This window comes from Ursus arctos, unplaced genomic scaffold (genome assembly GCF_023065955.2).
Source record: "Ursus arctos isolate Adak ecotype North America unplaced genomic scaffold, UrsArc2.0 scaffold_21, whole genome shotgun sequence".
NCBI classification, from domain to species: domain Eukaryota; kingdom Metazoa; phylum Chordata; class Mammalia; order Carnivora; family Ursidae; genus Ursus; species Ursus arctos.
In genome coordinates, this window is record NW_026622886.1 from 49,346,637 (window position 1) to 49,369,129 (window position 22,493).

Consider the following 22,493-nt stretch of genomic DNA (forward strand, 5'->3'; position numbering starts at 1 on the left):
GGTGGCTCGGCTCTGCTCCTTGTCCCCGCGTCACACCACGCGGCCCTCCCTGACCCCTGTTTGTTCGGATCCTTGAACGCACAGCCTCCTCGCCCCACCTTCTCACTGTACAAGATATAACCGTCCGTCCTTGGGGACCCAGTTAAATTCCTGCCTCCTCTGGGAAGCCTGCCCTGACCATATCAACAGGCAACCCTGGTGTCTTCATTTTTAAAGGCAGCTTTGTGCTGCTCTGCCATCTGGGGGTGGGGGAGGGGCCCGTGCCCGCAGGAAGAGGTTGCACTGCACTGTCCCCACAACACGTAAGGAGCCGTGTGACCTTGGACCGGGTATTTAACACGTCCGCCTCAGTGTTCTCATCTGTATGATGGAGATGATCATTTCAGCGGCCTCACAGGGCCGTTTGAGGGGTTAATATGCTATAACAGTGTGGTGTGCTCGGCACGGCCTCCAGTCCAGAAGAGTCTGAACTCAACACGGGTTGTTGGTAACTGCTCTGGGTGTGTCCTGCCCGGCAGCCCGAGTGGGTCTTTCCTGCTCCGAGACCTCTCCCCACACAGCTTGTCCTGAGCCACCGGCGCTGGTCCCCGGCCGGACTCCTTACCCAGCCACCCTCCCCACTCCTGTCCGGGGGCCTCACCGCAGAGCTCTCCCTCATCTGAGCCATCTCCACAGTCATCGTTGCCATCACACAGCTTGTCGAGGGGCAGGCAGACTGAGGTGTTGTTGGCACAGGGGTGTGAGGGTGGCCTGCAGGCCAGGGACTCACAGTTCTCCTCATCTGAGTTATCTTCACAGTCACTGTCGCCATCACACACCCAGGCTTTGCTGATGCATCGAGCTGAGGGATGGATATAGGGTGAGGGGCCTCCGTGCCTTTCTTCCCAGACCCAGTGGGCTTCTCTAATAGGGCCATGATTGTAATGCCTTGGGGTCCACTAGGAACCTTGAGGCCTTTTCTGTCAGATTCACATAGACAACAAAGAAAGCAAGAAGCTGCAGAGGGTGCTGAAGCTCACCTCTGGTGGTGACGGTTTTGGTTCCCAGGGCCCTTAGTGCAGGCCCTGGCCCCTTCACCACTTCCCCAGGCATCATGCACAAGCTTCTTCTGTGCAGCCCTTTGCCTCACATGTCCCCCCCCCCCCCCCAGGATAGCGCTGTCTCCCTTCCCACTCCCTTGCACTCAGTATGGTCTCCTCCCGCCCATACTGACCCAGTCCAGGCTCCTGCCCATCCTTCTTTTTACCAGAGTCCTTGCAGCCAAACTTGACGTTGGGATCACAGACATGGGTCACTCCCTCACAGCTCTTTTCGTCACTGGAGTCCATGCAGTCAGTGTCTCCGTCGCAGCGCCACCGTAGGGGGATGCACAGACCATCCAGCCGGCACTGGAACTCATCATTGTGGCAGCCGCCAGGAGGCCTCGTGGCTGCAGGGGCACACAGAGGGCAGGGGGGTAGGGGCTCCAGGTCAGCCATTCCCATGGCTGCCTTCCCAACCCCCTCCCGTTCTGTGCAGTCCAGAGCTCTGAGCTGAGGCGGAGATGCAGAGTTCTCTGCGCCCTGCTGACACTTCTCAGAAGCTCGCTTGGAGTCAGGAAGGTCACACCTCCCAGGACCCCGGCAATCGGCTAGTCAATAATCTCTCTATTTTACACACCAGTGGTCTATTGGCTAAGGAATTTGCTAGGCCAGAGCTCAAAGGCCCTTCACCTTCCCCCAGGCTCCGTTTTACCCAGGAGCTCCACAAACACTTATGGAGCACCGCTGGTGTGCCAGGCACTGTTCCAGGTGCCGTGTGAGCAGGACAAAGTCTTTCCCCTTACAGAGCTGAAGTTCTAGCAGGGAGTGATCAAAGCCATGGAGACGAAGCTGGGTCAAGGCGAGAGAGGGGTGAGGATGCCACTGGGTAAGATGGCCAAGGAAGGCCTCTGAGCAGGAGATGTTTGAACAGAGGCCCGAATGACATGAGAATCCCGGGAGGTGCAGCCCAGGCAGAGGGAACAGCCCGTGCGAAGTCTCAGAGGCAGGACCATGCAGGGCATATTCGCCAATTGCCCAAGGCGTGTTTGAGGCTGCGCGGCTGGAGTAGAGTGAGGGAGGAAATGAGCGGCAGGCACACGGGTCAGGGAGGTGGTGGGAGCCCTGCAGGCCACGGAGTGGGGCCTGGCCTTGATTTGAGCATGTGGGGAGCCAGTGCAGGCTGGAGGGGAGGCTGGGGTGTGATGTGACTCACGTGCTGCGTGCTCACTCCGGCTGCTGCACCGAGATCTGGCTCAGGAGGCCGGGGAGCAGCAGGAGCAGCGCCCGGAGGCGCCCACCGGTGACGGTGGAGGAGCCCCACCTCGCTCCCACACTGCCGCCTGCTCCTCCCCCCTGCCCCGTCGCCGGTACGCTCACTGCTCTCATTTCAATCCCTGCATCTCGCCAGTGGCCTCCGAGCTGAGCTTCCTTCCTCGGGGGGCCCCTGAACCTCTTTCTAACTGGAGCCCCTTCTAGAATTGTCCTCTGAAAGCACCTCGTACATCTTATCACCTTCCAGCTTCAAAGTCTTTCACTGGCCCCAGTGCCTGAATTTCAACTGCTGATGTCATCCATCCCCGTGGGCATAGCCCCGTTCTCCGCTGGTCCTTCCAGCCTGAGGGGCCCGCACAGGCAGAGGCGAAAGTGCCCAGTTTCACCCTCTAAATCTTGCTACTGTGTTCTCCACCCCTACCCACTTCCCATCTGAGGACCCTCCATATTGTCCATTTGGCCACAGTCCAATCCCTCAACAGGGCCCAGTTCAGACCCCCCCCTTCCTAAATGGCCCCAGACCACTTTAGCTCACCACCGTTAATGGTTACTACCAGTCACGACATGCCTGTTCCCACGGGCTGGGTCCCCCCCACATCCCCTCTCATTTCATGGAGGAGGAAGCCAAGGCTCAGAGGAAATGACTTGTCCAAGTTCACTCAGCTTGTAGGTGAGGGGTGAGTGCTTTTTCCACCACCGGCCTCTGGGGGCCACCTTCTCAGAATCCCAAGGCACTATTACCTGTCCCACTCGCCCAGCACTTCTGAGATGGCCCTTGAGACTCAGTGACTGTTTCCTGGGCCTCAGGTGACCCTCCCCGCCCTCCCTCTCAGTCCTGGGCCCCTAGTGGGAGCTCGTGCAATCATACTGCTCTCACTGTATGCACCTTCACTCTCTAAGGCACGGGTTGTAAGCTGGAGGTCCAGGGGCCAGATAAGGCCTGTGGGAAGATGTTGGCCTACAGTATCTTTAAAACTTTTAAAGTCCATTGCCAGTTGTTATGGGTTGATTTGTGTTCCCTAAAAAGATGCTGTTGGTCTAACTCAGTACCTGTGAGCGGGCATCTTCTTTGGAAATAGGTCTTTGCAAATGATCACGACGAGGTCGTTGGGGTGGGTCTTAACCCAATATGACTGTGCCCTTACAGAAGGAGGAAATCCGGACACAGAGACAGGCACACACACAGGGGGAACGGCATGGGAAGATGAACGCAGAGATTGGGGGAAGCACTTACAAGCCAAGGAATCCCAAAGATTGCCTGCAAACCCCCCGGGCTAGGAGGGAGGCCTGAAGAGAAGGAACAGCCCTCGGAAGGAACCAGGCCTGCCAACACTTTGGACTTGGGTTTGCAGCCTCTAGAACCGAGAGCTGTTTGAGTCCCTCAATTTGTGGCACTTTGCTGTGGCAGTCATAGGAAACTAATACTACGGTGTTTAGAAATGGGCATAAAAATCTGCCTGACGTCTCTTAAAGCCTGGGCAGCCCTGGGTCTGCAGTCTTCCATGGAAACAATCAGCCAGAGCTGAGAAACAAACCTTCCTTGAGAGGATCTGTGCCTTCCAGTAAACTCCGTCGGTCCCCACTGCCCTCCAGCTGGGCCCCGGAGGCTTGGGCACTGAGGACCCTCACGGAGCCACCGCCTCTCTCCTTTGGTCCCCACTGTGCTCATTCATCTTCACCGCCCCCCTCCCGCCAGCATCCCTTTTCCAAGCTCCCAGTTCTTGAGCACAGGCTGTATGCTGAATGCTTTTTGTGCATGATCTCACTGAACCCCCACATCGGCGCTGTGATGTGAGTGCTATTATTATCCCCACTTTGCAGATGACACTCACAGAGGCCCACAGAGATGAAGTAACTTGCTCGAGGCCACCCAGATAGTAAGTTGCAGAGCTGGCGCTCAAACCCAAGGCCACCCAACTGCACAGCCCGTAATCTTAACAGCGTGTGACGAGGGTTTGTTGACAATCTCTCTCCCTCCCTTACGACAGGCACCTCCTGAGGATAAGAGCCATGTCTGGGTTATCTCTGGTTCCCAGATGGCAGCGGCACACGATGGGGGGGAGGGACGGAGGGACGGAGGGACGGAGCGATGGCTGAGTGACTGGCACGGGATGGTCTCACCACGCCTGCTGGCCCCCAGGCACCCACCCTGGTTGGTGCAGTTGGCATGGGTCTCGTCGCTGTAGTCCCCACAGTCATTGTCCCCGTCGCAGGTCCAGTGCTCAGGGATGCAGCGCCCGCTGTTACACTTGAATTGAGTGCTGGAGCAGGAGTGGCTGCAGCCGGCCTCATCACTGTTATCCCCACAGTCATTGTCTGGGGGGAGGCAAGAATGGCAGAATCGAGGAGCAGGTCAGCGAGCAGCCTTCTCTGTTGACCCCAGCTTGGGGCCCCCACGCCCACCTCCCCATTCCCACCTCAGCCCACCCCACCCCTCCACTGAGAAAATAACAAACAGAAAAGACACAGAAACTGCATAGACTGCAGCATGCACCATGGCCCACGCGGGGGGCGGGGAGAGGTGGAGGGGCCCGACGGCCCTTCCATGAGTCTCGGAAGGTGGCGGGTGGGGGACTGGACACGTTCCTTTCCCTTTCTCCTTTCGGCAGGGTGTGGGAACACGGTTTGGCTTGCTTGGGGGGAAAGGCAGAGATTTCTCTGGTTTGGGAGGGAGTCAGGAGGGTGGAGTGTAGGTGAGGCACCCTGCTGGGGAGGGAAGGGCCTAATCAGGCCCCCCCTGAGCTTGGGCACTGCTGGACCCCAGGCTCTGGGTGCCCGGCTCACAGGGGGTACTGCCTGCAGCTGGGAAGGGTCGGGGGTCACTTCTGGAAGGCATCTGAGGGTAACTGAATGAATGTCCTGCTTTCGAGGCCTCGTGGGTGGGGGCTACGGGACTTCCCTCCACATTTTCAGGACGCTTGAGAAGACCGGGCTATGGCTTTCCCCCTTGAGGTGTATTCCTGCGTCTTTTCCACCTGGATTTGCTTGTCTCTCTTCCCTTCTGTGTCTTGGTCTTCTTGTTCCCACCTCTGTCATCTCTCCTCTGCCCTCTCTGCTTCTTGCCCTTCTACTGTCTTTCTCTCTCTGTCGCCTCCTCTCTCCCTTCTCTCTTTCCCTTCACGTCCTAGGAGCTCTCTGGAGAGGGGAACTGCCTGGGGTCCTGAGAGGCGGCCCGAGGCCTGCTGGGGCTCTGGGGTGATGGTGCATGTGCTTCTATGCACTGACCGGCAGGCTCAGGACAGGTCTTTTCGTCAGAGCCGTCCCCACAATCCTTCTCTGAAACACAGAAACCGCCAGGGCAACCATTGGCACACGAGACACAGCAAAGATGAGGGGCAACGTGGTGTTGACCCAATACATCCTCTCACACGTTAGCCAGGGCTGGAGCCACTGGTACAACACGTCACAACACACAGACACAACCAGAGCCACGAGACAGCACACACATGACGATCCACTGGCCCCCATGGCTCAGGGCTGACATCACGTGGTCCATGGCTGACCGCCAGGTGGGCTCCCGAGCCTGAAGCCGGAGCCTGGAGGGTACACCAAGGACCCCAGGAGCTGGGGTTTGCAGGGAGAAGGGAGCTGGGCACTGGGCTCCCCTTGCTCTGCCCCTCTAGCCTTTCTCACCCATTTCTCCTGGCCTCCAAGCCTCTGCCAGACAATGGCCGCTCAGGCCCCGTCTGGGGAGGAATGGTGCTGACGGGTGACCGGGAGGGTCTCTCCTCGGTCCATACCGGTTTTCCCATGGCATTTCTGTCCTCATTGCTCCCAGCCAACCCAGCGGGGCTTTAGTGAATTGGAAGGAGGCCCCAGCTTGATTCTAAAACCCCTTTATCTCCCACCCAGGACCTGGCTGCGGCTTCTAGTTCTCCTAGGAATCAGGGCAAGGTTAAGGGGGGCAAGCTCTTACCATTGTCACATCGCCAGTTGATGTTGATGCATCTGCCATTGTTGCAAGTAAACTGAGTCAGGGGGAAGCAGGTGGGATAGGCTGTCAGGGAGAAAGAACAGCTGAGTAGGGCCCTCAAGATTATACAGCATCACAGCCCCGGGCAGGTGGGTGCGGGGTCCCTCCTGGAACCAGCAGCTATAACCCAGCCAGTCAGGGGTGGGAAAGGGGGCTCAGCCTGAAGCTCTGCTCATTCGTCTCCATCCCTCTGAGCACCCCTTTTTCAAGCTTCCAGTGACCAACCATTCCCCCGGTGCTGAGTGCTTTTCATGCACGATTTCACTGAATCCCCACATCAGCACAGTGATGTGGGTGCTCTTATTATCCCCATTTTGCAGACAAAACTCACAGAGGCCACGGAGATGAAGTAACTTGCTCACGGCTACCCAGGGACTCAGGTTCAGGGGCCCTCCAGCACCCCCGCCCCAGGGCACATTCTCATGGGCTCCCCCTCCCCTGTGCCAGCCTTGCCTCCCTGCCGTCCCTCCTACCACACGAGGCGGACTCGTCAGAGCGGTCCCCACAGTCATCATCCAGATCACACGTCCAGGAGATGGGGATGCAGCGGCCACTGGCACAGGAGAACTGGTTGGGTGGGCAGGTGCGAGCTGGGGACAGGGATGGGCACGAGTGTTCACAGTCCTGCCCCCTCTCAACTTCCTGTTCTTTCCTGCTATCCTCTGCCGATCAGGAAGTCTTCCCAAGGGTCTCAAAGCCATTTCTCTTCCAGAAGCTCCTGGGTGGCTCAGTGGTTAAGCGTCCCACTCTTGGTTTCGGCTCAGGTCATGATCTCAGGGTCGTGGGATGGAGCCACGTTGGGCTCTGTGCTCAGCACAGAGTCTGCTTGAGATCCTCGCCTTCCCTCTCCCTCTCCCTCTGCCCCTCCACCGGCTCACACATGCCCTCTCTCTCTCTCTCAAATAAATAAATAAATAAATAAATAAATAAATAAATAAATAAATAAAATCTTAAAAAAAGAAAATACCAGCCATTTGCTCTAACACCCCATTTGCTTCACCCCATTTCTGAAGGGGTCTCTGGTGTCCTCCAAGGAGAAGATCCACCCTCCTTGCTCCTGTCTCCAATCCGAAGCCACCCTCTGTTCCCCACAAACTCAGTCCTCAGAGCCACCCCTGTTCTTCCGGGCAGAGGGAGAGTGCTCCTCTCCTCTTGCTCCCAGCCCCGGCCTCTCCGCCCCAGGACCCCGGGCCCCTTTCTTTGCCGAGGCTGCTCTGTCTTCCCACGCCCCGCTGCCCCCTCCCTGCCTGGGGGGCCGCCCATGCAGTCCTCCCCAACCCCACACCTGAGCAAGTGGCGTTGGACTCGTCTTCGCTGTTCCCGCAGTCATTGTCCCCATCACAGAGCCAGCGGTTGGGGATGCACCGGTTGTTCTCACACTTGAAGCGGTCCGAGGGGCAGGTGTGCTGATCTGGGGAGCGGATGGGTCCGGGTCAGGGAGAGGGCGGGCCCGGCTCGCCGCCCCTGCTGCCCTGCAGGCCTGCCGTCCCCCCGGGGAGGGGGCCGAGGACTCACGGCAGAGGGCCGGGGCCTCGTCGCTGTTGTCCAGGCAGTCGTTGTCCCCGTCGCATTTCCAGCGCTCCTGGATGCAGCGGCTGTTGGCGCAGGCGAACTCGCCGGGCTGGCACTGGGGTGGGGGCACGTAGGATGGGTTCGCTGCGGGCACCACAGGGGCGGCGGGGGAAGTCAGACCCAGGTCATGGGACAGGCGCTCCGCTCTCTGTCCTACGCTTGCCTATTGTATTACTTTAAATAATACCCCCAGAGTCATTTTTCCTAGGGTGTAATTCTTCACGAACAAGTATCTGGGTGGAAACCGCAGCTCTTTCTCAAGCCACCAGGGTGATGTTTACTTGAATATTTTCAGTACTTCAGTATGACCTGAGACCGGCTGCTTCCAAGAGAGCCTGGAGGTCCTCAACCCTCCACTTACTTTTGTCCCCACTGAGAAGACCACTCCTCACCCACTTCCTTCCCTAAACTGCCTCTTGGAAGTGACCTCTGGGGCCCCGAGGCCCCTGTCCTGGTCCCTGATTCACAGAAGCATCACCTTCACCAGGAGGGAACACAGGCCCCAGAACTCCTGTCCTCCAACACTCCCACCTCACCACCCGTCTGCCTTTAGCTCTCAGCAGTAAAATCACTACGTCCTTGGTCTGCGCTTGCGAGGCTCACATCACGAAGCCCAGCACTCCCATGTCAGCCCTGTCCCTGCACCCTGAGCTCTGCTGGGTGTCTCTCTGACCCAACCACCTCTCATCCCCGCTCGAATCCCTGAGACTTCTGTGTGTCCCGTGGGTGTCCACTGTCTCTCCTGCGGCCCTGGACCACTGGGTCTTGGTATGTGTCATCTTGCTCCTCGCTGCTTCCCAACTATTCTTCTCTCCTTTCTGAGAAATCAGTGCTGATTTTCACGCTTTACACTCCACCAACCCCTACTGCTACAGGACCCCGGGCCACTCCCTGGCATCTTAAGGGTTTTTAGCTGCTGGCTCAGTGTCACTTTTCCCCAATTCTCTCCTGCTCTAATTCTTGGGGATTTCAGTGTCTGTGTGGATCCTTCCATCACCCTGGCCACTTGGTTTCCCCCTCTGCCGATGCTCTTGCCTTTGACCTGGCCTCAGTCACTCCTTCTTAGCTGTCTGCTAAGGCCCCGCTGATCCATCTTCATTTCTGGGATTCTATCTCGAGGTAACCATCCAGAATATGGGAAGGCAGGAAGTGTGGGAAATAGCAGAGCAAGATATGAAAAAAAACAGGCTCTGGGTCAGACTTCCTGGGTTCGAATCCCTGTTTGAACTTTGGGCCTCAATTTCTTCATGCGTATACTGGGGCTAATAAAACATACGCTCCCTACAGGAATATTTTAGGGAGTAAACAAGTTACTTCATGGCAAGTGCTTATCATCCTGTCGTAGTGCCTGTCTGTGCTCAAGAAATCAATGTTAGCTGTGATTATAACAAGAGAGAGAAACAACGTAAACATCCTGCAATAGAGAGAAATGGTTGAGAAAATTAGGGAACGTTTACTAATGAAATATATTTCAGTCATTAAAAATTCTGCTGACGTATCTATGATCTACTGTCAAGTGACAAAAAGCAGAAAACAGGACAGCAGGTGGAGCGCGATTCCGTTTAAGTCCAGGTAAACGAGCAGAGAAGTGTTCGGGAGGGTGACCCCCAAACAGTAACAGTGACATCCATGGGTGGTGGTATTTGGGGGTGACTTGTACTTTCTCCTTATGTTTTTTATACTGTTCATTTATTTATGTTTTACAACGAGCATGACCTACTTTTATCTAAAAAGAGCCTATTTAAAGTAATGCAACGACCACCCAGAACACTCTGTGGCATACATGAGCCCGAGCGGGTGGCAGACGTTTTCTGCGCAGTATGAGCTCAGCTGCACAAACCCACCACGTAGCCCAGCTGGCCACAGAAGGATGGTGCTCGCTTACCACACTGCTAACGACACACTGGCGTCTGTTGGCGGGATTTGGGCTTTTTTCCCTTCTCTAATTTCCAGTATTTAGAACTGTTGTTATATTACTTTAATCAAGGGGAGACAAATGTCAAAGAAGGTGTTCCTCTTTCCAAAGCCATCCTGGTCATGACCGTTTCCCCTAATCTTCGTGCTCTCCCAAATTCCTCCCATCCCCTGTCCTCCCCGAACCCCCTCCTGGCCGCCAGGGCCTTCTCTCACCCCATCCTTTGCCTCCCGTTGCCCCCACAGGGCCCCCTTCGCCTCTTTCATCTCTGATTGGACACTTCGGCCCCCTCCCGCTGAGGACCGCTCCCAGGTCTCCCAGCCCCGCGGGGCACCTCATACCCAGGCAGGTGACACCATCCGTGTCCAACACCTGGTCCTCGGCGCAGGCACACTGGCGGCTCCCAGGGGTGGCCAGGCACAGGCTGCTGCAGCCGCCGTTGTTCACCCGGCACTTGTTGGTACCCACTGCAAAGGCAGGGCCGAGGAGAGGGGCCAGGGAGGACAGGGACAGGTTGTGGCAGGGTCCACAAGGACCAGAGAGAGGAGACGAGAGGACAGGGCGAAGTCACATTCAAGTGAGGAGTCAGAAAGGGAGGAAGTGGTAACAGGACAATAAGCGTGTTGAGGAAGAGAACGTGGAGGCGCGAGACAGGGGCGGAGATGGGGAAGAGAGAGTCAAACTGGGTTGGGGGCCTCTCTTCTCGGGGCCTCAAAAATCAGAGCCTAGGATCCCTGGGAGTGTCTCCCTCCCCTCCCCGAGTAGCCTCACCCCCCACCCCAGTCCCACCCCATCACTGGCCCCAGCCCCAGGGGTACCTTGCTGCTGCTGGGCATCATACATGCGGATCTCAAAGATGGGGGGCCGCTCGCTGCGCAGAAGGGTCACGGTGGGGGGCGCACTGTCTGCGCCCCGTTCTAAGCGGTAAACACTGCCACTCCGGTACTCGGTCCAGAAGAGGTAGTTGCCGTGGTGACACAGGCCAAAGGCGTGGTTCAGCTCAGGACCCTCGTACACAATCTAAGAACGCAGGGGAGGTTACTGAGGAGCTGAGGACAAACGGGGTGCCTGAGGAAGGCCGGGGGACGACCATACTGTTCATGCATATGTCCATGTCCTGGGTGTGGGTCTCGTTTCCCCCATTAGCCTGGGAGCTTTGCACACAGTGAGGTGCCAGAGCCAGGACCCCGCAGGATGCTGGTGGGGAACTTGTCCACACCATCCTCCTTCGGATCCATTCAAATTCATTCATATCCCTCCAACACGCATGTGCGTGCACACGCACGTGCACGTGCACAGTGCGAGCAGACAGCCAGAATTCATTCATTCATATCTTCGCTCAACAAACGTTTGCCAGGGTCTATGAAGGGCCAAGCTGTGGTATGAAAAAGACACAGTCCCTGCCGTGAAGCCACTATTGTTTCCTGGAGGGCACCCACAGTAATGCAGGCTGGAGGAGGGGTCTGGAGACAACATCCCAGAGCAGGTGGCTCCTGAGCCACGGGACAGGGGAGGGGGAGTGGGCCGGAGGCAGGAAACTGCGTGAGCAGCAGCACAGGGGGCTGCACCCTGTACGTGCTGTGCCAGCAATTCCAAGCTGTCTAGTGTCGCTTGCTCAAATGTTGGGGAACAGGGAACAGGGGGAGAGAAAAGTCCACAGAGATAGTCAGGGGCCATGTCATCAAGGCCTTACGTACCAGGAAAGGGCTCAGTCCACACGCCTAGATACGCACATGACTCACGAAGCATATGACCACCCCAGCGAGAAAGCGTGTGTCTGCGCCGTGTCCAGGCATCCTGCCCTTGCACAGATGCAAACAGGGCAGGCACACACCAAAGTGTGCTGCGTGTGCGTGCACAAACGGGCAGACAAGCACACGAGCTGTCCGCTCAGGTGCGCACGCGAGTGGTCAAGCCCGCAGACAGCACGCAGCCCCGGACACGCTCTCACAGAGGCGACCCTCGGGCAGTACGACATGGAGCACACACGGCACAGAGAAGCACACACCGCAGGTGCGGAGGGGAACGTGCCCGGGCACACAGGCCTGGGCACAGAGATGCCCACACATCCACACACAAACGTGGCCTAGCAACGCACATGGGAACACCCCCACACAGGTGCGCGCCTGCCCACCTTCCGGTCTGTGCCGTTGAGCAGTATGGTCTCGATGCGGTCGTAGAAGGCATCCACCCAGTAGAGGCGCCCCGCTGGGATGTCCAGGCTCAGCCCGTTGGGCCACAGCACCGTCTTGGAGGTGACAAAGATGTCTCGGTGTGAGCCGTCCATCCAGGCCCTCTCCAGCCGCCCTCGCCGACTGTCCTTGGGGTCCTCCTCCCAGTCTGTCCAGTACATCCACCTGTGGACAGTGACTGGTCAGCACCCCGTGGGCCACCGTCACCTTCGGCAGCCTGCTGTGCGACCCCGATCCACGCGCGCTGCGCCAGAGCTCCTCCCAGGGGCTTCCCACCTGCTCGCCCCTCGCCCCCACATTTCACTCACTCATTCGTCCACTCAGCAAGTATTCGTCGAGCGCCTACTGTGAACTGGGCACAGTTCTGGCACTCGGGGACCCAGTGGAGACCCAGGCAGACAAGGCTCTCCTGGACATCACATCCCACCCAGGGGTACAGACAAGAAACAAGTCAACCGCAAGGTGACACATTGGAGATCGAGAAAAACCAGGAAGGACACGAAGCTGGGTGACGGTGTAGGGAGTGCACTGGGCAGTAGCCAGGGAAGGCCTCTCGGAGGAGGCGGCATTTGAGCCTAGGTGTGAATGTGGACAAGGGACTAGATCTGCAAGTGTCTGGGAGCTCCAGGCAAAGCAACTCCCAGAGTAAAAGCCTTGAGGCAGAAGAGCTGGGGAGTCTGACAGAGAGCGGGCAGTGGGGACAGAGTTTCCAAGGGTAGCAGAGAGGTGCAGATGAGGTCGTGGGGATGCAGGCACATTCTGCAGGAGCCCGGGCCTGATAAGGGATGTGGTTCTCACTCCAAGGGCAAGGGGAGCCCGCAGAGGGCCCTGAGGTGGGAGTGACAGGACCAGATCTCTCTGTATGTGTGTAGGGCGTCACTCCCATTGTCCTGAAGATGGGGCACCTTCCCCCATTCAGCCTCTGAGTCCTGCCTCAGCACCCCACTTCGGCTGTTCTTGCCTGTTCACTCCTTGTCTCACCTCCCGGTTCTGAGACCCACAGTTCCCGGCTCTTCTCACCCCTAGGCCCTGGGAAGACTCACCCATTGAGTGGATCCACCACAATGGCCCTGGGGTGTGTCATTTTGCCCTCGATTAAAGTCTTGCGGGTCTGAGCAGCCTTCTCCAGCCTGGCCACACTGATGGTCTTCTTGGGCCCATCATCCGTCCAGTACAAATTGTCCCCCATCCAGTCCACGGCTACCCCCTCCACATTGTGGATACCTGCAGGGAGTAAAGGGGTCCGTGACGGAGAGCTTCAAAGGAACCTCAGCACTGCCCGCCTCTGAGTACCCTGAGCCCGAGACGGTGGGTGGGATGGGGTAGGGGTTGGAAAAGGAGCTGGGGAGACTGCACTGAGGCCCAGGGGCTCTCAAAACTGTGACCGGCAGCCCGTGAACCTATGTGGCAGACACGAGCTCTCATGTGAGGGCCTGAGCTGGGGTGAGCTGAAGCCACGTGCGTGTGGCTCTGGGCACAAGGGTGACACAACATCCCAGGCCCAAAAGTCCTGAGCTGACAAAATGAATAAATTAGGAAGTGATTTTTCACTTAGCCAAAGGGTTGGTATAGGGAACCCCAATCTTTTCCTGATGAGTTACTTTTGATTTCCCCAAAGTCTTATGATTGCTGACTGCTGAGGTTCTGTGAGCAGTCCTGGGGGGTTGGGGAGCAGTAACTGGCGTCAGCCAGATTCACTGGTTAGGGAGCCCTGTACTGGGGGCCCAAGTGCAGGTTTGGGAATTCCTGACACCCGGCAGGAAAAGGACAGAACTCAGGAGCTCAGAGCCTCCACGCAGATGGAAATTGAGGAGACAATGTAGTATTGCCCTGTCCGAGCAGCTCAGAGGGAAAAAACTGGATTCAATTCACAAAACATTCTCTTCTCAGGACAAGTGAGCAAGCAGCTTTTGGTGGCTGTGAGGGCCGGCTGCACAGACCCTCTGTGGGCACCCGTGTGCTGGTATGGCTGCTCTATTCAAGGCCTCGGGCCTCTCCTGGGCTGTGTCCTGCGTGCAGCTCCGGGGCTCGGAGCCAAAGGCAGAGAGACCCCCGAGTTTTCCCAAGGGTTGGCAAGGACAGCCCACGCTGCCTAACCCATCCATCCTCCTGCCTCTTTTCGGCTCAGCCAAGAAGGGGGTGACACAGGGGTCAATCCGTCTATCCCCTCATCTCCATGCCAACTGGCCCAGCCAGCCAGTCAGCAGGGTACTGTCCATGCTGAGAGGGCACTGAGAAAGCGATGCCCAGGTCTCCCATCGCTTCCTGTCCCAGGTGGGTGTCCCTCGGGGGTCCCATCGGCACACCCCTCACTTTGGGGGCCCTTACCGTCCTTCAGGATGGTCTCCCGCTCAGTGCCATCGATCTTCTGGCGGCCAATGAGGTAGCTGGTGGTGTCGGCAAAGTAGATGAAGCCGGTCTCAGCGTGGAAGTCCAAGGCCCGGGGGTTCATGAGGTTCTCAATGGGGATCATGTGTTCGTCTGGGACCTTGGCCCCCATATCCATGCCCCGGATGATGCCTGGCCGGCCCTTGCCATACACAAGGAACAGCTCGTGTTCTGGCTCTAGGGCAGGCACAAGGAGGGGCACAAGGTCAGGTGTGTGTGTGTACACACACACACACACACACACACACACACACACAACCACCCCGCCTCCTGGGCCATGGCCCAAGGGGCTGCAATGCCCCACCTCTCCTGGGTCAGGGGATGTGGGGGTCGCAGGGACAGACCTGTGAACATGGAAAGCCCAGGGACAGCACCCTGGGGGCTCTGCCTATGCACTCTAAGGGTAGGCGATGAGGCGAGAGCAGCAAGCAGCAGGTTTTCAGTGAGGGGCTCGCTGCTCGGTGGTGAAACTAGTGGCTCAAATATGTTGGACTCTGATCACGTTGGGCCACTTCTGCTATGGTCCTTATCTAAGCCATGTCAGCCCTTGCTTACAGCACAGAAGGAGCCTCCTGCCGCTCCCCTGCTGTCTGTCCTCTACCCAGCGGCCACCCAGCAGGATCTTTTGACAAATGTGAAGCACATCACGTCACTTCTCTGCTGGAAAGTCACCAAGAGCTCCTCATCCCATTTCGAATCCCATCCAACCTCTCCTTCCTGTGTCCCCTCACTCACGCTGTGCGCTTCTCAGCCTCGAAGCCTGGCACTGTCGATCCCTCTGCCAGCGTGCTCTGCCTTCAGGTGGGCACGTGACTCAACTCCTCCCTTCATGGAGAGCTCGGCTCAAATCCCCCCTCCACAGAGAAGCCTTCCCTGACCACTCCACCCAACCTGGAGCCCTCACTGTCATCAGCAGGTCTACACTCCACTCTATTTTCTTCCTAACACCAGGCACCACCTGGAGTTATTTTTATTCGTCTGTCTCTCTTGCCAGACCATAAGCTCCAGAAGGCAGAGGCGACATCTATCTTGTCACTGCTGAGTCCTCATTGCTAGGACAGCGCCACACACATGGTCCACGCTCATGAGATATTTGAGTGAATGAATGAATGAATGAATGAATGAATTGAATGGGCCAGTTGACAGTCTTCTATGGAGCCTGAGTAGGGTAATAGGAAAAGCCTTGTTCTTGGATGTGGGTTCAAATTCTGTCTCTGCCCCCCACTAGAGACGAAATGTTGGGTAAATCCCTTCATTTCTCTGTATCTCAGATGGAAACAGCCAGGCTGTGGGGAGGCAGGTAAGGACAGTGTCCCACCCCACGCCAGCGGGCACACATGCCCTCCCCGGTCACTTACTCTTGCATGACTTCCCGTCACTGCCCAGGCTGAAGCCGGAGCGGCAGCGGCAGGTCCGCGCCTTGTGGCTGTTAGCCAGCAGGCAGATGTCTGAGCAGCCGCCTGGCTTCCCGAACTGGTCGTTCTCACAGGCGTGGCTCCTCACTGCAGGCGGGGGACAGCGTTAGTCAGGCCCCTCCAGAGCCCCCAGGCCCAGGCCTCGAGAAGGCTTCCTGAAGTCTGACCACACTCCTTCCTGCTGTGGTCTTTATGCTGGTTGTCCCATTTGAAGCTGTGGAAGCCACAGGACTGGGATTTCTCTGCCCCACCACGACCTAGCCCTCAGACTCTCAGGTGGCGGTTTCTGTGGTCAGGGGAGAGAGTCACACCGCTGCCCGTGGTCAGGTGCTTCTACTCGGAAGCAGCCAGGGAACCGGGAGGAGCAACCTCTGTCCTGAGCAGAACTGGGTGCCGGGGCTCCATGGAGGTGGGTTCTAGAGGCTGAGGGGCAGGAAGGGGCTGGCAGGGGAAGCTGAGGGGCCCGCGGAGCTAGTCCGGCACGGATTGCTATGAGAAGCAGTCAGGACCCATCCCCACAGGAGGATCCATGCAGGGGCTGCGGGACCCCACTCACCTCGGGGCTGACGTCGCTGGTGGTAGATATGGAGGGCACCACCCTTGTCCACACGGGTGACGACCTGGTAGTCAGTGCTGTTGAATCGATTCACTCGGATCACGCTCGTCTTCTGCTGGGCATTGGCGTTGTCCGAGTTAGTGGCATAGAGATAATTCTCGAACACAGTCAGGCCATACAGATGCTCAATCTGAGACGGGCAGGTAGGAATGGTCAGCATGAGGGGAGAAGGGAATCCTCCCTCTGCCCCTGGAGAGCGCCTCAGCTTCCCATCCAAATGTCATTATTTGCACACCCCAATTCATTCCACTGCTGTCCAACTCCATGCTTTACTCCTGTCTCCTCTGGCTCTTGAGATCTTTGCTTGTCAAAATCCCACTTATCCTTCACAGAGCGTCTCTCTGAAGAGCTTCTGGGATCTTCTAACCAGACACAGGCTCTCCTTTCACGCTCCATCTCTCTGGCTATTACCCACTGATTGGCAATTTGTGGACTGACCCCACCCACTCTGCTCAAACCCCTGATGGCAGGAACCATATTGCCCATAGGTTCAGTCACACAGTGGATGATGGAACAATTTTGGACTGAATTGGAGTTGGGCCCTAAACTCTGTCCACGGGAGGACACTCTTAGCCCAACTCCAGCCCCCAGCTTTGGGAAGGTTGAGAGGACAGACTTGCCCCAAGCAAGCCTGGTGACCGCCCTCGCTACCCACATAACTTATCCAAGGTAACTGACTATTCCAGCTTGTCCAAGACAAAGGGATTGGCTGGTTTGTGGGACATCCAGCGCTAATGGGGATGATTGGTCACCTTAATGATCCCAGAATGGAGGTGCCATCTCTGAGCTGGAAGGGCTTCTAGACTTGGTCCCAGTGCTATTTCCCAGCTGCATAACCTCAGGCAAATCTCTTAACCTCTTTGAACCCTGCTTTTTCTCATGCCAAAAGGGAACTGAGACACCTGCCCCCTTATCTCCCGGGGCTGTTGTAAGGATCAAGTGAGAAAAGGGAAGTAAAAGGTATCTCTCAAATGACCTGTTTCCATCGGAGTAGAAGCCACAACCACTCCCTTCCTTGAAGGACGCATGCCTTACCCCACTTCCCGCCAGATGGTAAACGTGCTCCCATGTCATCCTCCCTCTCACTGGGAGGCCTAGGGAATGGCTGCCTTGCAAAGCATCCCCCTCACCAGAATGCCCTGGATGATGGTCTGCCGGCCCTTGCCCTCGTAGTCCACCACCTCAATGTAGTCCAGGTAGGCGTCAGCCCAGTAGACGAGGCGGCTGACCAGGTCCAGCGTGATGCCGTGAGGAAACACGATCTTGCTATCGACCAGCTTGGTGCGGTTCTGCCCGTCCATGTCACAGCGCTCCACCTTTGGGATCTGCCCATAGTCCGTGAAGAACACCTTCCTGTGGGCAGAGGGCACGTTAATTGGGTTCCAGACATCGGGGACTCTCCCTTCCACCACAGCCCCGGACTGCCCCTCTCACCCCATGGCAGGGTCCAATGCAATGCCCTTGGGGTTGTAGAGCTCCAGGTCCAGCAAAGTGACACACGTGTCCCCGTTTCGGTTGCAGACAAAGATCCTATCATCGATATCATCCACAAAGTAGAAGTTGCCCGTCAGCCAGTCGATGGCCATCTGTTCCACGTCTGCAAAGTGTGAATGAAAGAGCTCTGGGGGGAGCTATGTTCTCCTACAGACATGTCCCCCCTTGTTGGTGCAGAACCCACCCCTGGAAGCCTACCTCCATCACCAAGTAGGCTATGGCTGTCTCTCCTCTCTGAGCTCCCTTGGGAGTTCCTGGCAAGGGCACGTTTTGCCTTGTACTCTTTGCCATCTGTCCTATCTGGTTTCTATCTGGTTTCTCCAAAGATGAGTGTCCGAGTGCCCTCCGACAGAGCCCTGCTCCACACACCGAGCTCAGGGCGAGCACAGAGGAGGCACTGGGTCCATGTTGGCTGGTTAGTTGATGGACAAGCTTCCCCAACTCTAGCTGTTCCTTGAGTGGGACCATCTTCTTGGGGTACCACAAGGCAGTGAGGATAGGTCTCCTAGTTCATTCCAATATTTTTAAATATGATTTTACTTGAGATACCAGCACTCAGGCTAACTAAAATATCATGCATCTTTGATGTTGGCTGGATTTTCATCAACGCTATATGGTAAGTCAAGTTATCTCATGCCAGCCAGGGCACTGACCAGGCACATACATGTTGATGACTCTTAAAAATGGAAAAGCAGGGCACACCATCAATAAATTTAACCTGAGAGAAAAGTATGTCAAATATGGCGTCCATAGAGATGGAAAAGGGAAGGCCCACGGTATCAAGAGATTGGAACCAGTGACATAGGCCAAACGTCCTCTACTCACCCTCGTTCCTGTTTCTTCAATGTCCCTATTGCTCAATTTCCTATCCTAGGGAGGGTGGGAAGGAGCAGAGAATAAGATATAGGGCTGGAGGACAGAGAACATAGGAGAAGGGTCATAAAAAGACTCTGAAGGTAAACTGAGGCATGGTTCACAAAGAAGGGGAGCTTCAGAAAGGTGAAGAGGAGAGGAGAATGGAGACCAGGTGCCTACACTCAGTCTATGCCATCTCTGGGGGAGATGGAAGAGGCTAAAAAGGACTGAAGAGGGTAGGGGTAGGGCACGGACAGTGGGAAATCTGGGGACAGGGACCCCTGCTGGCCTCCTCTGGGCTTCTCCTCTCCAAGACCCACTGGCTCCCTCCAAATATCACCACTGAGGTAATGCCTCTCACAAACTGGGATACTCCTAAGACAGTTACTCCTTGGGACCCCTCCCTTGCACTCCACCTCCACCAATTGCCCCAACAGGTAAGAGATCTGTGGACCACCTGCTGTTGGCTGCAACTTACCCCCACACACTACCCACACTCAAACCCAGTAGGGATTATTCTGCCCCCACAGAGCTGTAGATATAATAACTAGGCGCTCTGCTCAACCCTCTCTAATCCTCCCCCCCTCCCCACAGGGATTCAGGGGCTGTTTCCTAACAGTGGGTGGGGGTGGGGGCAAAGGGAACAGGAACGTGGCTCCCAAGGAACTTGGCTAGGCCCTGACACTGACTCACAGTCACAGGACTGAGACTGCGGGAGGAAGGGCAAGAGCCAATTCGAGGCTTTCATCAAACTAGTTTCCTCTTCAGGTCTCCCCTGTTAAGCCTCACTTCAAGGTGACCGGAGAAGGAGGTCAAGGGGAAGAGGCACTGTCTCTGTGGTTGCTGACGCACCCCTAAGCTCAATCACTGTCTCCTCTGGGCTCTCAGTACTGACCCATCCTGCTGACGGTAGAAGAGAGGGGCAAAGCAGCCTGGGAAGTGTGGGTCCCAGGCCACGTAGGAAGAGGCCTGGTGCTGGGATCAGGCACTCACACTGCCCCACACACTGTGACCACAGAGAAAACAGATGAAAATGAATGCCACTAGGCCGCCTCGGAGGAAACCCAAAGTCCCCAAGGGAGGGGGGGATCCTGCCGCAGCACCGGGCAGCTAGCAGGCAAGTAGGTTGGAAGGCAAACAGGTTGAAAGGCAAATTGGGCCACGTGCCCTTTCCTCGGTGGGCACGGTCGGGGGGCTGCTGGCATGCGAGGGAACTTCATTGGAAGCCGTTTTCCCAGCACCAGCTGGTGCAGCTGCGTCCTTCTCTCTAACTTCCTGAGGCTTCCCTGAGTCACTGCCCGGCTCAGGGCTGGCAACACACTGGCCCTGCTCCCCATCCACCCTTCCCTCAGCAAGAAGGAAGGAGGAAGAAATCTGAAGAGATCGGATGCCCCCCCCCATCCCAGGTGCAGCTCCACCATCACCCCCAATGCCCCCAGGACGTGGCCGACCTTTGAGACTCCCTCCTGGCCTGGGTTCCCTGCCAATTCCAGGAAGGAAGGCAGAGGGATCGTCCTTGCTCTAGATTATTTACCCTTGGCTGGTCTCCCCTTCCACCTCCCAAAGGCCAGGCAGGGCCCCACTCAGCAGGCCGGTGAGGAGTTGGCAAGAATGGGAGTCCCCAGCCCGGCCTGGCCTCCACTTTGGTATTTTTGCAGCTGGAGACTATTAGTCGCAAGCAAAAATCCTTTGTTATCCAACCCCCCTCCACCACATTATTTTCCTCCCCTCTAAAGTCCAGATTCCTCTGCCCGCCCCACCACACACACACACACACACACACACACATTCACACACACACACACACACACAACACACACACACACACAACACACACACACGGCAACTCATACCTATCCAAAGCCAATGTAGACAGATGGGCTCAGACTAGGAGAGGGCACCTTCCCTCCTGGCTCCCCTATGGGCAATATCTGGGCCACTGGCCTGTCTCATGGGATGGGGGGCAAGTTGAATCCTGGGGTTGAACCTAGAAGACCTGAACATTCTGGCCCCACACATTCAGAGGGCAGCTGTCCCCTGCAGCCCAGCCTTCCCAGGGCTGACCCCAGAGCATCCTCCAGAGGGGCTCTGGCCAAGGACCCCAAATCTTGAGGTCAGGAGAATCTCAAGTGAACTGAAGAGGAAGAATGCTATGTGGTGGGAAGGCTCTGGGGGTGGTCTGGGGGTCACGTTGTTGGGGATACCAGCACAGAGAAGGAGGCTAGGAGGCTAGGAGGGGGGTGAGACAGTCAGAGGACAGACCACAGCTTGCCAGTGATGTCACAGAAGACTTTCACTTCCAGGCTCCAGAATAGACCTGGGGTGTGTGTTTGTAACTGACGAGTCTGCCCTGCACTCCCCCCACCATCAATGCTCAACACTGCACTCCCCATAACTCCAATTTTTCTCAACTTCTCTACTATTCACATTGTTCAAGAGATATTTCCCTAAACAGTGGCTGCTTTTCCAAAAACAACTCCCCACCCCACCATTCCCAAGAAGACCCTGGCTTCTCCTGTAGGACTCTAGTCACTCTCTCTAAAATAAATCTGGGGGAAGAAGAGGGCCTCTGTGCCCAGAGGAAATATCCCCCAATGCATCCATATACCCAAAGACTGTAGGACAGGGCACGAAGCCCCTGGATGAGGAAGGATGAGCAAGGATGAACCCCATTCCCACTTTAACCACATCCGCAACGAACACACCGCATTCTGGTCCTTATTCCAGGAACCTCCCCACTTCTCCAATCACTCTGCTCTGCCCTGGGCCCAGCCAGGCTCCAGACACTGACAGTGGGTTTGAATCCTGGTTCTATTACCTTCCACCTGTGGAACTATGGGAAAGTTGCTTAATGTCTGAGTCTCAGTTTGCTCATCTGTAAAATGGGATGGTACACTAATAACATTGAGCACAGGGCTCCAGACATGGACAGTGGGTTTGAATTCTGGTTCTATCACCTTCCAACTGTGGGACAATGGAAACTTACTAATGTCTGAGTCTCAGTTTGCTCATCTGAAAATGGGACTGTGGGAAAGTTACTTAATGTCTGAGTCTCAGTTTGCTCATCTGTAAATGGGACTATGGGAAAGTTATTTAAAGTCTGAGACTCAGTTTGCTCATCTGTAAAATGGGGTGGTACACTAATAGCACTTCGCACAGGGCCTGGCACATAATTAACACTCCACAAATGGGAACTGTTGTTCGTACCATCATCCTCCTTCACCTCAATCCCATTCTTCCCTACCTTCTCCACTACGTTACCACCTGCGCCTTCAGCTAGAGCCCTGTGGCCTCCTGAGCAAAGATGGGCCCACCAGGTGGACAGTTTGGGGCTAAGAGCTACTATTCCTCAAGGCTCAGCTCAGGCCCCAGAAGAAAGCTTTCTGTGTTTGCAACTCCCGCGAGCCCCAGTCGCTCCTTTTATCACAGGCTGTTTACCTGACTACAAATATTGTGAGGGCAGGTGCTATCTTTCATCTCCGTCCCCAGTGTCTGACACACATACACTGATTCATTCAACAAATATTTGTTGAGCACTGAGTCCTCACTCTGTAGTCCTAGCGCTGGGACATCACTTTTTCCCTTCCCTTCCACTGCCAGGATCTTCCTTCTCTGACCTTGGGAAGCCCCCAGACGGTGGGAGAACACATCTGTCTGGTAATCCTCCTGCTTCTTAGAGCCACTCAGGACTCCTGCCCTGAGGGCTGGGGGAGGAGAGGGAGGCCTGGGGGAGATGACCAGGAGTCTGGGGGCTTTGCAAGTAGGTAAGAGACCGCCAG

General features: G+C 56.4%; 1 protein-coding gene across 1 annotated transcript in view; it reads right to left on the reverse strand.

Annotated features, from left to right (window-relative positions):
* The window catches only part of LRP1 (LDL receptor related protein 1), a 79,767-nt gene that overhangs the window by 36,949 nt on the left and 20,325 nt on the right, over positions 1-22,493 (reverse strand). Inside the window, exons 7-22 of the mRNA XM_026500211.4 lie at positions 17,800-17,962; positions 17,496-17,718; positions 16,306-16,495; positions 15,693-15,836; positions 14,275-14,511; positions 12,990-13,170; positions 11,889-12,111; positions 10,573-10,774; positions 10,096-10,221; positions 7,783-7,923; positions 7,553-7,678; positions 6,741-6,857; positions 6,211-6,291; positions 4,443-4,610; positions 1,247-1,429; positions 641-841 (exon numbers count right to left, since the gene is read on the reverse strand). Coding sequence (XP_026355996.2) covers positions 641-841; positions 1,247-1,429; positions 4,443-4,610; positions 6,211-6,291; positions 6,741-6,857; positions 7,553-7,678; positions 7,783-7,923; positions 10,096-10,221; positions 10,573-10,774; positions 11,889-12,111; positions 12,990-13,170; positions 14,275-14,511; positions 15,693-15,836; positions 16,306-16,495; positions 17,496-17,718; positions 17,800-17,962 — 2,706 coding nt within the window. The remainder of the gene's footprint in view (positions 1-640; positions 842-1,246; positions 1,430-4,442; positions 4,611-6,210; positions 6,292-6,740; positions 6,858-7,552; positions 7,679-7,782; positions 7,924-10,095; positions 10,222-10,572; positions 10,775-11,888; positions 12,112-12,989; positions 13,171-14,274; positions 14,512-15,692; positions 15,837-16,305; positions 16,496-17,495; positions 17,719-17,799; positions 17,963-22,493) is intronic.